Source organism: Scylla paramamosain, chromosome 6 (assembly GCF_035594125.1).
Source record: "Scylla paramamosain isolate STU-SP2022 chromosome 6, ASM3559412v1, whole genome shotgun sequence".
Classification (NCBI taxonomy): domain Eukaryota; kingdom Metazoa; phylum Arthropoda; class Malacostraca; order Decapoda; family Portunidae; genus Scylla; species Scylla paramamosain.
This window is the reverse complement of record NC_087156.1, coordinates 732,501-747,894: the sequence shown is the minus strand read 5'-3', so window position 1 is coordinate 747,894 and position 15,394 is coordinate 732,501. Positions and strand designations below refer to the sequence as shown.

At 41.0% G+C, this 15,394-nt stretch overlaps 2 protein-coding genes across 10 annotated transcripts in view; both read right to left on the bottom strand.

Annotated features, from left to right (window-relative positions):
• Window positions 1-692: 692 nt before the first annotated feature.
• Window positions 693-15,394, bottom strand: part of LOC135101168 (small ribosomal subunit protein mS31-like) — a 134,753-nt gene continuing 120,051 nt past the window's right edge. For 5 of the 9 annotated variants that reach the window (XM_064004741.1, XM_064004737.1, XM_064004736.1 and 2 more), the window contains 15 exons: window positions 14,063-14,240; window positions 13,366-13,535; window positions 12,899-13,125; window positions 12,573-12,751; window positions 12,044-12,132; window positions 11,610-11,754; window positions 10,956-11,096; window positions 10,468-10,633; window positions 9,624-9,904; window positions 5,388-5,711; window positions 4,426-4,539; window positions 3,748-3,883; window positions 2,437-2,574; window positions 1,789-2,015; window positions 693-1,611 (listed from right to left, as the gene is read on the bottom strand). In XM_064004741.1, coding sequence (XP_063860811.1) covers window positions 13,089-13,125; window positions 13,366-13,535; window positions 14,063-14,227 — 372 coding nt within the window. In that variant the 5' untranslated portion in view covers window positions 14,228-14,240 and the 3' untranslated portion in view covers window positions 693-1,611; window positions 1,789-2,015; window positions 2,437-2,574; ... (8 more) ...; window positions 12,573-12,751; window positions 12,899-13,088. The other 4 variants (XM_064004739.1, XM_064004742.1, XM_064004735.1 and 1 more) reach the window with 4 other exon arrangements.
• Window positions 10,568-13,086, bottom strand: LOC135101683 (conserved oligomeric Golgi complex subunit 6-like). Its single transcript, XM_064006008.1, has 7 exons — window positions 13,080-13,086; window positions 12,899-13,048; window positions 12,573-12,751; window positions 12,044-12,132; window positions 11,610-11,673; window positions 10,956-11,099; window positions 10,568-10,633 (listed from the first exon to the last, which is right to left on the bottom strand). Exons 1-7 carry the CDS (start codon window positions 13,084-13,086, stop codon window positions 10,568-10,570), a joined length of 699 nt encoding a protein of 232 aa, XP_063862078.1.

Below are 15,394 nucleotides of genomic sequence, written 5' to 3'. Positions count from 1 at the left end.
CGCACCAGTAAACACGCACTCCACTTCCAGTCACGGCTGGCACACGACTGACTGCCGCCAGCGACCAGGTAGACCATCAGGCTTCTTTAGCTCCTTTAGAACTCCAGGTGCTCCCTCTAGACTCCTCCCCGCAATTCTTAACACTATTCTTATAGATCCTCCTCCTCCTCGACTCCCCCACCCCCTATGTTTCTCCCCTTGCCGAGAATAATAATCAGAAATGTAATAAGGTGTTGACAGGTATCATTCGCAGCACTAAAAGTCTTTGCTTCATACATTTTAGCTCTTACTCCGCCCTTCCAACTTTCTAAACACAAAACAGATACAAAACACTTTCTACATAACGAAAAGATGATAATCACTACGAGAATAGCTACGAGCTATCAGTGAGGACATTTTATACACTCTGAGCTACGCTTTGTCAAATTCATAAACTAAAATACGTCAGTTTCCTATAAGAATTTGCAAGATATCACTGCTCTCTCTCTCTCTCTCTCTCTCTCTCTCTCTATATATATATATATGTTTACTTAGTTATTCACATCATGCCGGGCTAGCTGCCTTCCTCACCAACTGTTTTCTGCGGTAACCATTAATGTCATAATAATTTTATTCAAGCAACTCCTTTCTAGTAGGTGATGAGATGGCCGGCAGACAGTGGGGCTATTTTTCTTCTTTTTCTTCTTTCATTGTTTCTTTCTTATTTCATGTACTTGAGACGGAAAAAGCAGTGCGAATTTGAAAAAGCGAAAGGTGGTAATCATGAACAAAAGCATGAGTAAGCAAGGGCTGGACTGAGCTGAACTGAGGTGAATGCTGTAAACACGAGGAGAATATATGTACTACTACAAGGCGAACGACAAACCTAGACATCAGCAAATGTAAAACTTGAGACTTCAATACGCATTATGTAATCTTGTTCGCACCTTCGGTTGTCTGGGACGTAACCTTCCAAGTATGAATATATCCACCTCGCACAAAAGCCACAGCCATCCATATTCCTGGGTGTTGTATGTGGGCAAAAAATGTAACCTGAAGACTTCTTACTACGAAGGAACTAAACTGATAGATAGATAAATACACACACACACACACACACACACACACACACACATACACACACGGGGAACAAAAATATAGCAAATTCTAGGAAGTTGGAGTCACTTGGCCAAAAACAAGCTGGTTCAGATTGGCTTGGATTAAGTAAATTGCACGTTTCCCGCATCACTCACCGAGGCAGGTGGGCAGGCGAGGAGTCTCAATTTGGGAAAGTGGAATATGACGCGGTTTTGAAAGTGAGTGTGCGAAGGAAAGAAAAATGTGACTAAATAAAATCACGAGAACAGTTGCTGTCATGAATGTGGAAATCAGGAGGAGAAAGAGGTGATGGTGGTGGTTGTTTAAGCAACTTCTCTTTTTGGTTGAAGTAGTTCTTGTACCATTCAACATGTGCTTGTTTTCGCTCCACAGTTAGATGAGGATTCTTTGAGAGTCCAGTGCAAACCAGCTCCATGAAGTGTCTGATGGGGCCACGTTTTGGGCACCATCCTTCCAAGTGTCTCTCAAGGAAGACATGCTCATGGAATCCCACTTTCATTTCCTCCACCAAACCTGCTGAGATGGAAGGAGAAAGCATTGAGAAATTATTTATGTTTGGTTGTTAATATGAACAAAAAAATACAACAACAGAAAACTGCCAAATGACACACTAATTAAAAGAGCATTTTCTTGAATAATTTGTATAACTATTTACTTTACTTAAGCTATTTAGTGTTGAGATAACTATACCTGCTTCATTATCAATGGGGAAGGTCCACAGCTTGCCTTGCTTAGTCCACTGTATCATCTCCACAAAGGCATTACTAGGAGGATGCTGCATACTCTGCTCCAGCTCATGTAGGTACAATCTCTCCCATGTGGGCAACACTGATATTGGAGCAGCAGGTCCATGGGGATCTTCTTCCCTTTTCTTAAATATCCCCAAAGGTTGACCTCCAAAGAGATCAACATGAGCCCTGCACATAGAGTGTGGTGTAGAGAAAATACTGTGACCTGGAAAATAACAGCAGTTTATCTAAAATGTATGACGTACAACATGTTGGGCAGCACAAGGCAGCTACATGGAACAGGCCCACCAAAACCTTGCACCAGTAATGTTTCAGTAAAGACACAGAGAAGGTCCATGTTTCCTTGCTCCTTGGAAACAAAATAAGGATAATCATTAAAAACTTAATCCAAAACTTCAAGTCAAAAGACCACAAACTTTTTTTTTTATGGGAGATATGAGGTATTCCCTTAGGACACAGACTAATTATGAGCATCCTTTTCAGTGGATCAAGTCATGAAATACAGCATATACTGAAATCATCAAAAGAAGGGAGCATAAAGAGACCATCTTAATTCACATAGCATTAATGTACACCTCTCTCAACAAACCTGGGCACACTCGGGGCTGGTCTTTCGGGTCAATGTGGTACCCTTGCCTGACCTCGGTACCAGAAGGAAGGTGACGTGGCACTTCCTCCATCCCTGATTGTGGCTTTCTCTCCACCTTCATGCCCACAAACAATTTCACTGCAACAAGAGAAATTATGCACAGCCACTAATGTCAGTGGGGCAAGGAAATTTACCAGATAGGATAAAAGAACTGCCACAAATGTATTTTTATCAAAAAAGGTACTCTGCAATAAGTACATACACTGAAGAAATTCACTGAATACAATAGTGTTGACTACAAAATCTAAAAGTACAAGAATGAGTAAAAAACTGCACAAAATTTGCCAAACATGAATTTGCATAATTCATCTTTTCCAAATTGTTACTTACAGTGATCTGTCTTAATGGGTTGGAGTGTATCATGAGTTAAGTTTGTTGGAACACTAACACTGCAGTGAAATAGTGTAAAGAGACACATGCATCAGAGCTGTCTTTAGGTTACATCAATTCTTGGCTGAACACCAGTACTATAATAGCTCATTTATAAGTCTGGTCTACCAGAATATAACTCCATTCAGCCAAAATGTAGGTCAGAATCAAAAAGCTTCAGCAGGCAGGATAATTTTGCCAAAACAAGAGTTGCTGTCTGATGGTTTGACACTGTTGCCACTCTCTACCTCACAAATAAGACAACAATAATGCACAAAGGAAAAGATTCAGTAGTATATGTATCTATGTAAGAAATGTAGACAATGGTTCGTTAACTGAAAGTAGGTGAAGAATGTTTAAGATTCTATATCTTCAATCTCTACTAAGCTGAGACTGAAGATGATGATAATGAGATGATCAGATATAAAGGCAAGAAACAGAATTGCCAGGAAAGATCCAGCAATTATTCACTTATACCACTTATAGTTTGATATGGGTATCATCTTAACTAACTGGTACAAGCTTAAATAAGAATGCAACTACAGAAATTTGGGGTTATCTTACACACGATATAAAACTAAAAAGGATAGAAATTGCATAACAACAAAAGTAATGTCACTGCACAAAACTGGGCATACCAGTCTCCATAATAAATAAACACCAAAATGACAAGAGAAATTTTCATACATTATCTTCTTTAATCTACTACTACCATAACAAAGGCATCAGGAACATTAACATGAAATCCTGCACAACAAAAGAAGACAAGCATTGCAGCAGTTCCTTGGACCCTAAAAGAAACTAAACTGTACTGCAATGGTATCAATCCAATCACAAACAGATATCATGGCATCAATGTAGCCAAGAGGCATCAACACTCACCTGAGAGATGGGGCAGTGCCAGTGGTAGTCTCTGAAGAGTGGAGGCGCAAGGTGGACAGAAGCTCAGACTCAGTTTCCTTCACATCCCCACCAAGACTTTTAGCCACTTCTTTGGTTGCTAAAACAAGCTCAGGTTCTGAAAAATTGAGCCCAGATTTCATTATTACTAAAAAAAATAGCAGAACACCACTACAACAAATGGTTCTAATCAAATCTTATATTACAGCCTACAATTTTATGATTTCAAACAAGAAAGCTCAAAGTTCCTTAGGACTAGTACAGCATGTTAACACTTCTTTGTTTGTAAGCACAGCATCCACTGCATCTTACTTGTAGATAGTAGTTTTTATTTGTTTACTTCTGTCAACAAATGTAAGGCAGCAACCTATTAAACTAATAGCTAAAACAAACTATAATAAACATCACACCTGTACCATGGTGAAAGAATAATGTACATGTCTCTAAACACCACCCACTACTTATCACCATGTTTTTTAAATGTCACATGTTTAAGTGTCTAGACCTAAACTAAGACCTAAACTTGTACCAGTTTTGTGTCATAAACAGACATTGACTAAAAATAGATGTTAACTATTGCAGCATCCAAAAATTAACAATATGAATGACAATTAGGTAATAAGAAACCTACAGTAATGAGGGTACAAGTACAGTCCTCACCAAGGTCAGGCTCTGATACCGGGGATAATTTGCCTTTTCCTGCAGTTTTGGTCTTCTTCCGAGCTTTGGGACGTGACGGCTGCACTTGAGGCTCCACAGGAATGTGGAGTCAGTCTGGAGATTAGGGGACTTTCAATATGATACAAAGATATTTGTACTATTTAAAATGACCACCTGGTGCACCCATCATTCTACAATACTAATAAAACATAAACATACATATTTATATTTGTGAATATTATAAAAACATAACAAGAGACTAGGTTATCAATGCCATCCAGCACTGGCATGTATAGTATTTATTATGTACTAATTACCACATAATGCAAAGTGGAACTTATCAAGCAAAATCTATTAGCAGAATTTACTGTAAGCAGGACTTCAGGAATAGTACTCTCATTGACTTATAATAACAGATTCAGATGTAGAAGATGGTGCAGCAACCACAAGTGGATGATGTAGAAATTACCCATCTGAGAGGAGAATAAAAAACCTTTTTCGAATGATGCAGCATGAAATCTTATGCAAATTGAGCTAACTATGGAGTGGTGGAATTAATGAAAAAATGCACCAAAGTAATCTGGCCAAATAAAAAAGATAAGGCACTATTTAAGTTTTAGAAGAGAGGTATATACATAAGTAAAATTCTAAGCTCACAGTAGGAGATGGAAGCCACTTGGAAGATGGAAGGAGGTAAAGGAGTGCATGCAAAAGTAGTGCAAGGATAAGAAAAGTGAGTGAGCAGGCAAGGAAATAAATGTTTGGATTCATAGAAATGGAAACTTTCTCATCATGACCACCTCCTTAGGCCATTCCCTGAGGATGCTAGGCAGTAGATGGTAGATAAAGAGATGAATAAATGCAATGTATTCAATCTAATCAAAATCAACAAGAGGCTTTAATGTCAGTTCTGAAAGGTAAATCACCACAATCTATGTAAACATACTCGTATGTGTTCTCACACTAGCCAAAGATGAAAGATCATGTAGTTTCTTGTGGCTAGATGTCTTCTTGTCTTGTTTCTCTGCAGCAGCTTTCTCTTTTACACTGGACTCATGTTTTAAGACATGTGAGTCAGACTCTCCAGTCTTCTTTCCCTCTGTCCCCTGAAGTGGCTTATGGTCTTCTATCTGGGTTTCCAGATTCTGAGATTTAATTGATTTTTCTTTAGTTTCACCATTCTTGACAGTGGCAGCAGGTCTGGCATCACCACCACCATGCTCACACAATCTTCTGGTGGCTTTCGGCAAAGTGGTCGAGTCAGGCATGCTGGTTGTGCCGCTAACCTGGAGAACCAAATGAAAAAAAAATAATGCTCTTTGTCAGTCCAATAAAAATATATATACATGTAGTGTCCTGGGAGGAAAGTCATATATTCTAAGAAATGAAAGATCAAGTCATTTTTAATTGGGAATATTCTATGGTGAAATGTTTTTAATGCCATGGTTCAGAAGTTACAGGACATTTAAATATGCATGCACATCAGTGGCAAGTGGCCGCAATGTCCTGCAACATCCAGGTGGTCGCTGTGACATTCGTTATATTTTAGTTATTATTTGCTATAGCAAGACACTGCATTATTGAATTCAGTTATATCTTTATTTTATGAAAACCTTGTTGTGTAATCAAGTAACATCCTCACGATGATGCCAACACCCACCACTGCTACCCTCTCCTCCCCTCACTCCCCCCACTTACCACTTGTACCACATTCATATCAAAATGTCCTGTAGCTTCTAAACCATGGTGTTATCTATTTCTGTTCTTGTAGTTTTTGGCCTATTTTGAATTACTCTGCATGCTTTTCCAGCAAATCATTAGTTTTTTTTTTTTTTTTTTTACCCCTGACGCCCCATCCCTTCAAAGACTAATGATTTGCAATAAAAACAAAAAGTAGATTAATACAAAACAGACTGAAGTCCACCAGAAAGAAAATAGTTCCATCTTCACAAATAGCAGCAGTAACATTCACTTGCAATGTACCCCCCCTCCCCTCGAGGGCTCGCCCGTGGCCGCCAGTCAGCAGTCACAAATCCCCACCTTCTCTGACCCAATGAAATTAATCTAAACTAAACCAATCTAACCTAACCAGGCTAATCTAACCTAGCCTAGCCTGACGTAACTGGCAAGGCGAAGCACCCCAGTTAGAGTAGGTAAGTTAGGTTAGACTAGAGGTCTCCCCAGTTTTCGAAACATGGTGTTTCGTCCTTAAACTTTTCATGAAGGTACAAATTTGGCCTAATTTGGCTTCCCCTACCCTAAAACCCCGCTTTCCCACCGGTCCCCAAGCTTGCTTACGGAATTTGGGGGAAGGAAGGAAGGAAGGATGGGGGAATGGACCTATTACAAAAAAATAACCAAACTCAACACAATATAAAAACAAAAGTAAGAAAAGCAAACATGACAAACCTAGAAACTGGCAGCAATGCTTGGATGAAAGACGAACGGAGCAAGACAGCCATGATCTTGATTTTGATCTCGATGATCTTGATCTTCATTTTAATGTTACAGATGGCTCGGGACTGCTCCTGGTCCAGGAGTATCGGCAACTCCTGTAGGAAAAAAAAGAAAAAGAAAAACGGCAAACAGAAAACAGACACCATCCTTCACACCACTAATTCCTATATTTAATACACCACATCTTTTCCAGGAACTCCTTCACTGCCTCAATCATCCTTTCATTCGTCTCCCCACACATCCCCAGCAGCAACACCATCCAATCCATTCCTTTCTTGTCTTCACTCTGACCTTCCCCAGCTCCCTCTGCACCACTTGCATCATCTCATTTCTGTCTCTGGCATACTTCACACACTCCAGCACCATATGCTCCACCGTCTCATCCTCTCCAATGTCACACATCCGGTATACTTTGCTGCAGAACTCAGACCATCTTTAACACCTTGCATTCACACAATACACTGTGCCCTAGCTCGGAAGAAATCATCACCCAGGCTTCCCTTATACCATTTTTTATACATTGGGGCCTCTTTCTCTCTTTACCACTCTGAATATTCTTTTGTTCCATTTTATTCTTCTATTCACTCAGTCCCACAAGTTTCACTACTCTGTCTCACTTTTCCACTTGCTTCCTTCCACATCCATGTCATTCACAAACTCATCAAGCATCTCACCATTCTCATGCATCCGCTCACCTAAAATACCTACGTGTGTATTCATGTCTCCCATAATCATTACTCTCTCCTTTCACTTTCTTATGATCTTCCTCAATATTCCATACTTCCTGCTGTTCTCTCTTGCTGCTCTCTCCCCCTCAACTGTCATGCACACCACAATCACCACCAGTGTTTCACACTTCCCATGCTCACCTGTGCACTCTACCTTTGCTGCTAAAATTTCCTCACTCATGGCACAGTTTCCTATATCTAACTTTTCTATTCTGAAGTTCTTTTCCTTCCTATACAAAAAAAAAAAAAGGTTACTCCTCCTCCTACCCTATCTTGAACTTTCTGTCCCTTTCCAATCATCACATACTTACTACCATCCAATTTCACATCATCTTTCAAGTGTGTCTCGGTCATTCTGACTATGTTGAAATGCCATTCATTCAGTTCCTTACACACATCCTCAAATTTCCCAATGCCCTATCCTTGCACATTCACGCATCCAGACTTCATGCCTTTTCTTGCATTCCTTGCATTCTCAGTCATTCTTCACGTCATTTCCACACGATACACCATCCTTGCCTTCACACTTCACACTTCACACTTCAGTCTCACTCCCATCCTTGTGTTGCCATCCACATTAAAGGGCTTAAAACCTCTTGCCTGAGTTAGAATATTGCACCAAGGCAGTGCACACACATCATGATCTCCAAAAATGGAGTATCACAGAAAGTGATAGTTTTGCCCAAAATTGCTTGAGTTACCCTCTTTAAAGACTTATACCTCAGTCTAGTGTCCACCAGTACTCATACTTCCATCACCATAAACCATACTTAACATGCAACACAACCTTCCCATTCTTCCTTAGCTTCAGTAATACAATGTGTGGGTTTTAATGATAATAATACTTTACATTCACTCTTAACTATGCAAGTATTTATTAACACTAATTCAGGAAGTTTCTCTCAAGAGTTTCTCTTTGATAACTTGCAGTGCATCATAGATACAAACTTCATAAATGGTTAACTTTTATTGATAATCTTAACAGAAAGAAACAAGTCAAAGCAAAGCAAATAGGTTGTGTAAACATTTCATATAAATACTCCCAATGGAACTGCCATCAAACAAACAGAAATAGACATACACATATATATAAGAGATTTCACAATAAAATCTATCAAAATCTAAACCAACATATCTTTAAACTACATCAAGTAGAAGAAGAAATATATTCAAAAACAAGACCAAAGACTGACCCAACTAATGTTACTCTCACCACACACACACACACACACACACACACACACCCTCCCCGGCTCACAGTGGGCCCTCACCCCCTCCAGGTGGTCCAATGTGCCAAGCTTCTCGGAGTCACGGTGGACGACCAGCTGACCTGGAAGCAGCATGTCGCCAACACCGTGAGATCAGCTACCTACAGGCTGTACATGCTGCGCAGACTCAGGTCACTGGGGACGCCGACAGATGAGTTAAGGGGGGTGTACCTTACCTTCATCCTCCCCAAACTCATGTACGCCTCCCCAGCGTGGTCCTCCTCCCTCACACACACTCAACAGATACAGCTAGAGTGTGCAGAAAAGGGCGTGCAGGGTCATCCTTGGCCCTGCATACACCACCTATGAAGAAGCCCTGACCACCCTGAGTCTGTCCAGAATATCCACCAGGCACCGAGAGGCTCTGGAGAAGTTTGGGAGGGGACTACTGCATCATCCGCGTCTCAGAAACATGCTGCCGCCCGATGCGCCTCGCCCGGTCCGTGCCACCAGACAACACAACAAAATAACGCCTCTGAAGGCGCCGCGCACGGACCAGTACAGACTCAGTGCGATTCCCACCATGGTGCGAGCCATCAATCAATAGTATTTTCCTCCTAGATTAGACTTACCTTTAGGATTAATGTTAAGTTTTTCCCCATCCCCTATGTACATTTTCAGTTTGTCAATTGCCTAAATAATAAACCGTTTATTATTATTATTATTATTATTATTATTACACACACACACACGCACACACACACACACACACACACAAAATGCATTCTGTCACTCTACCACTCACAGGACAAAACCTTCAACAAATCAACGACAGTGACCCAGACAAGAGCATTCCTGCTAGGAGAGGAGGGTTTTCACAGTCTCAGGGTCACTGGGCAGGAGGGAACTGGGGTCTGTGTAGCCATGGGTTGGGTTATGGACTATATCATGCAGCTGCTTGTAAACTGTGCACACTGCCTCTGCTGTGCGCTGTTGCAGGGACCGTCTGAAGGAAGAGGAGAGCAGCAGCCTGGTGTGGGGCAGCATGAGATGGTCAGGGGCAGCCAGGAACCCATCCAGCTTGGTCTAGGATGAGGAGCATATGTATTTTAGGGATCTGAAGTCTTCAAGGTGTGCTGCTGTTCACTCTTAAGTTAAGTGAATGTGTTTAATATTTCCTTATACTCTTATGAACAACACAAGAAAGGCAACCATACTTTGTTACATGACACTTTTATAATTATTACTTATAAATATGTCATAACACCTGAAAAAAAGTATATTTCTATATGACAAAAAGTATGCAGTTATAGAAATTTGGATTACAATGTTAAAAAATTAGAATACAAATTTCTACAGACAACTTACAAGCAAAAACCAACTTTAGAAGTGTAGCATTAATGTATAGTTTTGAGAATGGTAAGATTTAATGTATGAACAAAAATACTCCATAAGTGGTAATTTTCATAAGTGCAGCATACAGCTATAGTCAGACCAGCAACTATGGCTGAATTGAATGCTTTATGGTGAATGTGCTCAATGGGAAAGAGCATAAGTTAAAGTACAGCATGACATCAGATAGGGAGGAACCATTCTGCCCAGGTTAGCCATGCTGCCTATAGTCAATATTAACATGCAGAGAGTGTTACCATGAATGCCTGTATGGCCAAAGGCTGACACGATGGGTGCTGGGAGAGAGGTGTGGTGGGAGGGTTGGTGATCAGTGGGTACATGGTGGCCACTCCCATGCTATGACACACACACCCCATTGATCTGCTCCTGGCTCAGTGTGTCCAGCTGGGCATCAATCTGTCCCTGGAGGGGAAAGACACATCTTCTGTATTAGATGAGGAAAGCTGGGGAGAGAACTTGAGTAGTGCTTTAAAAGCAGCAATGGAATAAGAATATAAGGGAAGCTGCAAGAAGCCATCAGACCTACACGTGGTATAGTTTTCAACATATGTGTATGTCACCATGAAACATAACATTTTACTACACAAAGCTGAAAACTAACAAGTAACATGCATAAAAGGATCACAATAAGGCAGGCAGTCACTTCATGAAGTCACTGAGATATTCACAAGGTAAACTGTCATCAAGTTATTCATAAGGTGAGGAATGAAAGGTGATGTTTTACCTGGATCATCTCTAGTTTATCCCCAGTGGTGTGCAGCTGGTGGAAGCAGTTGAGCAGATACACAGAAGACTCCACTGCACCCAGTCCAGTTGCACTCTCACTTATCGCATTCATCAGAGGATCCACCACACAACTCACAATCTGCTAAAGGATACAAGACAATGAGGTAATGGATAGAACACTTAAATTTGCCATCTATTTCAAAACCTGTCTTTTCCTCTTTCTGTTTTCTCTTCTCCTTGTCCTTCACCTCCACAATTCCACAATTCTCCCTCATGCTGCAGTGTAAGTGGTCCTATTGATGCAATAAAGGCTTGCTGCTGCTGCTGCTGCTCTTTGGTAAATGACAATCAAGCAGTCAGTCGGTAAGCACATAACCTCTTGTCTTACACACCAGTCTCTTTGGTAAACATGTGAAGCAGCATTTTTCCTTCACTACATGCAAAATAACTATGAAAAAAAAAAAATAAAAAATAAAAAATAAAAAATAAAAAACTGAATTGTCTCATGAAAAAAAAATAGTACAAAAAAGTTGTGGAAGTGCATTGAGATCTCACACTTGAGAGAAAAATGCAGAAAGTAGATCAATAAATAAACAACAGAGAAATCAACCCTTCATACATCCCTCTGTCTCTCCATCCATGGCTCCCTCACCTGCTTACAATCATGGTGTGCGTCGTCAGCCACAGTGGTGGCAGTAACCACCTCAGTGAGCAGACTCAGGGTGCGTGCCACTCCAGGTGTGGGTGCCAGTGTCTCTCCTGGCGGCTCTATCCTCTCACTCACTCACGTGGCTCACCTGGTGGCACCAAAAGACAGGTAATCAAACTTGAATGACTATAAGATTCTGGCTCAGTTTTGACAAGAGAGTGATAACTCTTCAAATGACTAAGATTCTGGCTCAGTTGTAACAAGAGGTGGTGATCAGCCTTTCAAGTAATTAAAATTCTGGATCAACTTCAACAGATGGTAATCAGCTTTCAACAACAAAGATTTTGGCTAAATATTTCATATAGTGTTACTTCAACATATGTTATTATACTCTACTCAAGTGACAGTGATGTTACAAAAGATGTCGTGGTTCTCACTTGACTCTGCAGTGCTGATATAAAAACATCTTGTAGCTTAGCTGGTGGAGTTCATCAAGAGTGGCCACCAGCAGTCCTGCATCAGTCACCTGCAGGGATGAGATGAACATTAAAAGGAAGCAGAAACATGAGCTGAATATCAACAGAATGCTGAAAAGGAAGCATGGTGACACAAGTGGTAGAAGAGAACTGAAGGAGAGCAGGAGGTGACTGAGTGAACAACACAGGGAGGATTAAATGGTATACTTAAGAATGCTTATTTTAAAGTCTATCTATTATATCCCCATTAAAGCAGGGTAGCTGACACACGGCCCCTACAACATATAACATCTTGTCTCATCCTAGGAATAAACGATACAAAGGAGAAGGTACCCAGTGCTCTTACTCCCCCTTTTTAGTAACTTTTTACAAGCATGCAAGGAATGACATGGCAATAATATCAAATCTAGCTACAGAGTTACACCCAAGCCATGTTCATCTTAAAATAAGGATAAAAAAACAGGAATAACTGACCAGCTAAGCCATGTACCTGCAAAACAGTGTTGTGATAGAATCTGAGGAGGTTGCTTATCTTGTACAACATGACGGGTTTCTTGCCTCCCTCCCGACGCTGGTCTGTCACAATCGTCTGCTCAATTCTGGTTCTGAGAGGACGGCAAACACTCTCCGATACGCTGGCCACAGCACTCCTTGTCTGCTCTGTTGGGTCTGAAGGGAGTCAGTGTCAGTTGATGGTATAATGGCTGGTATTCAGGGTACTGTTTGTTCTTTGGATCTGAAGGCAGAGTCAGTGTTAGTTGCTGGTTTGAAGGCCTGCTATTCAATTACAAATATACACTCTATCCTTCAGCTTACCTAGATTGGACCACTTGGCAAAAAGTGATTGGGCCGCCTCACGTTCAGAAGAGAGGGCCTGATGCACCCATGCCAGCATGTCCCCCACATAGCGCAGGGGGGGGTCATGTGCCTGCAGCTGTATGGGTCGTGGTGCTCCTCCAGGTCCTCCTATGGTGAGAGCATCCAGGAAGCCCCTCACCAGCCATCCTCATCTCACTACCACCACCCACTCCTCCACCACCAGGCTGGAAGGAAGATGCATTTAAGGTTTGTACGGAGGGAAAGTAAGGATAGGAATAAGAGGACAAAGTAATACAAAGGAATACAAAGGAAAGAACAGACAGCAACAGCCCTACTGGGCCTAACGAGGCTGTCTGTGTGTGATAAGAGGAGAATTTGAGGAGGAAATGAGGATCAGAGCATGCAAAGACAAGAATAAGAGAAAGACACAGTACTGAAGTGTGTAATAAAGGAAACATGCTCACTTGAAAAGCACTGGTCTCTCCTGCAGAGCTGCTAAGGCTTGTGTGAGCAAAGGTGAGGGGTCTGGGGAGCAACACTGCCCCTGACACCAGCGGTACAGCCTCTCCAGACCTGCTTCACGGCACACATTCATTTGCTCCATCACATCCAAGGCAGTGTTTTGGTGGCCCGTCTGTGGGAAAAAAAGTGCACTTGTTATTACTAAAGTTAAAAGAGGTTCTTCATCCAGTAAATTTTAAACAGCAAAGGTCTAAGTATACTGGCATCTGATCTACATTACTTTTGATAGGCTCTAGTAAAAGAATTACATATATATATATATATATATATATATATATATATATATATATATATATATATATATATATATATATATATATATATATTATAGAAATACACCTATAATAACTATATAATCATTGCTAAGGCTTTTGAACACAATCCTCATAGAAGAATGTGTTTAAAGAATGCAGGCCAAAGTGAGACAATAAAAAGACAATAAAAAGAGACAATAAAGCAAACAACAGTTGAATCCGGCCTTTGTGTTATAGAAAGAGATGAAAAATAAAGAGATGAGTTGAATCAAGCCTCTGTACTCTTATCATTTGGCAAAACAGCTCACCACCCTGCCTCACAATACACCACAGACCACTACAGTCCACCCCAGACCATCCCAGACCACTACAGCCCACCACAGACCTGCAGGAGGTACTTGGTGTTGCTGCGTATCTTCTGTGTCTTGTCCAGGATGGTAAAGAACTCTGGGGTGATGGGAGACTCTCTGGTGGACCCCTTGATGGTGGCTACCTCATCTGGTGTCAATTGGAAGCACCTCACAAATGCCTCAGCCACTGTCTCCTGCATGTGTAGCTTGTTGCTGTGGAAGATGACAACAGTCACCATCTTTGGAACATAAGAACACAAAAAAATAAGGGAAGCTGCAAAAAGATATCAAGACACTTGCCTAACTAAACTTGGCACCTCACAAATGCCTTGACCACTGTTTACTGCGTACGTACCTTGTTGCTGCGGAAGATGGCTGTGATCACCATCTTGGACTATTCTAAGAGAGGAGTTGTCAATTCAAGATATCCATTTCAAGAGAGGAGTTATAAAGATGCCAGCCTAACTAAACTTGTCACTTCATTCATTTGCTAGATGTGAGAATGTTGTGTATGAGTATGTGATATGTATAATGTGTTATGTATAATGTTTGGGCCATACTGTGTGAGATTGCTGGCCTTGTATACAGATAGATAGATAGATAGGTAGATAGATTGTTCCTTTTCTGGTACAAAGGCTTGAGAGCAAATGAAGAATAATAATAAATCCCTCTGAAGAATATTGAGTAAGATGAGTCACCTCCGGTTCTGGAGTGAGGTCGTCTGGTGGATGAGGTGCCGAGTCTCTGATTTTGTGGCCTGGAGTCGAGACTTCACGTCCACACACACTTCATTCGTGGCACTCACTTCCCGGTGTATGTCATCCACTGCTTTCTTCACATCCCTCAATGCTGTGACAAATTCCTGTAATACAGAGCCTTGAGGAACGCCGCTATTTACCTTATGCCACTCTGTGACTCTTTTCCATTTATTACAACACGCTGTTTTCTGTCAGAGAGCCAGTCTCTCAGCCATTTCAGGGTGTTTCCGGCAATGCCGTGAGCTTTTACTTTACTGATGAGTCTCTTATGGGGAACAGTGTCGAAAGCTTTCTGGAAGTCAAGGTAGATAATATCAACAGCTTTTGTCTCGTCATACGAGTTAAATACTTCATAAAAGAAGTCTAGTAAGTTTGTTAAGCAGGAGCGCTTGGTTCTGAAACCGTGTTGCGAATCCTTTATGATTTTATTTTCTTCTAAATATTTCACAATTTTATCTCTAATTATTGTTTCCATCAGCTTACACACTACTGAAGTGAGACTGATCGGCCTGTAATTGGCTGGGAGAGATTTATTTCCTTTTTTAAAGATTGGCGTGACATTTGCTAGTTTCCATTCGTGGGGAACTTTACCCGCTAGCAAAGTTTTAT

What these genes read in the sequence shown, in the direction of transcription:
- LOC135101683 (XM_064006008.1), bottom strand. An exon ending in ATCACAACACTGTTTTGCAG is followed by an intron (nt 12,133 to 12,572) that starts GTACATGGCTTA and finishes TCATCCCTGCAG; the next exon opens with GTGACTGATGCAGGACTGCT. An exon ending in ATAAACTAGAGATGATCCAG is followed by an intron (nt 10,634 to 10,955) that starts GTAAAACATCAC and finishes TTTCCCCTCCAG; the next exon opens with GGACAGATTGATGCCCAGCT.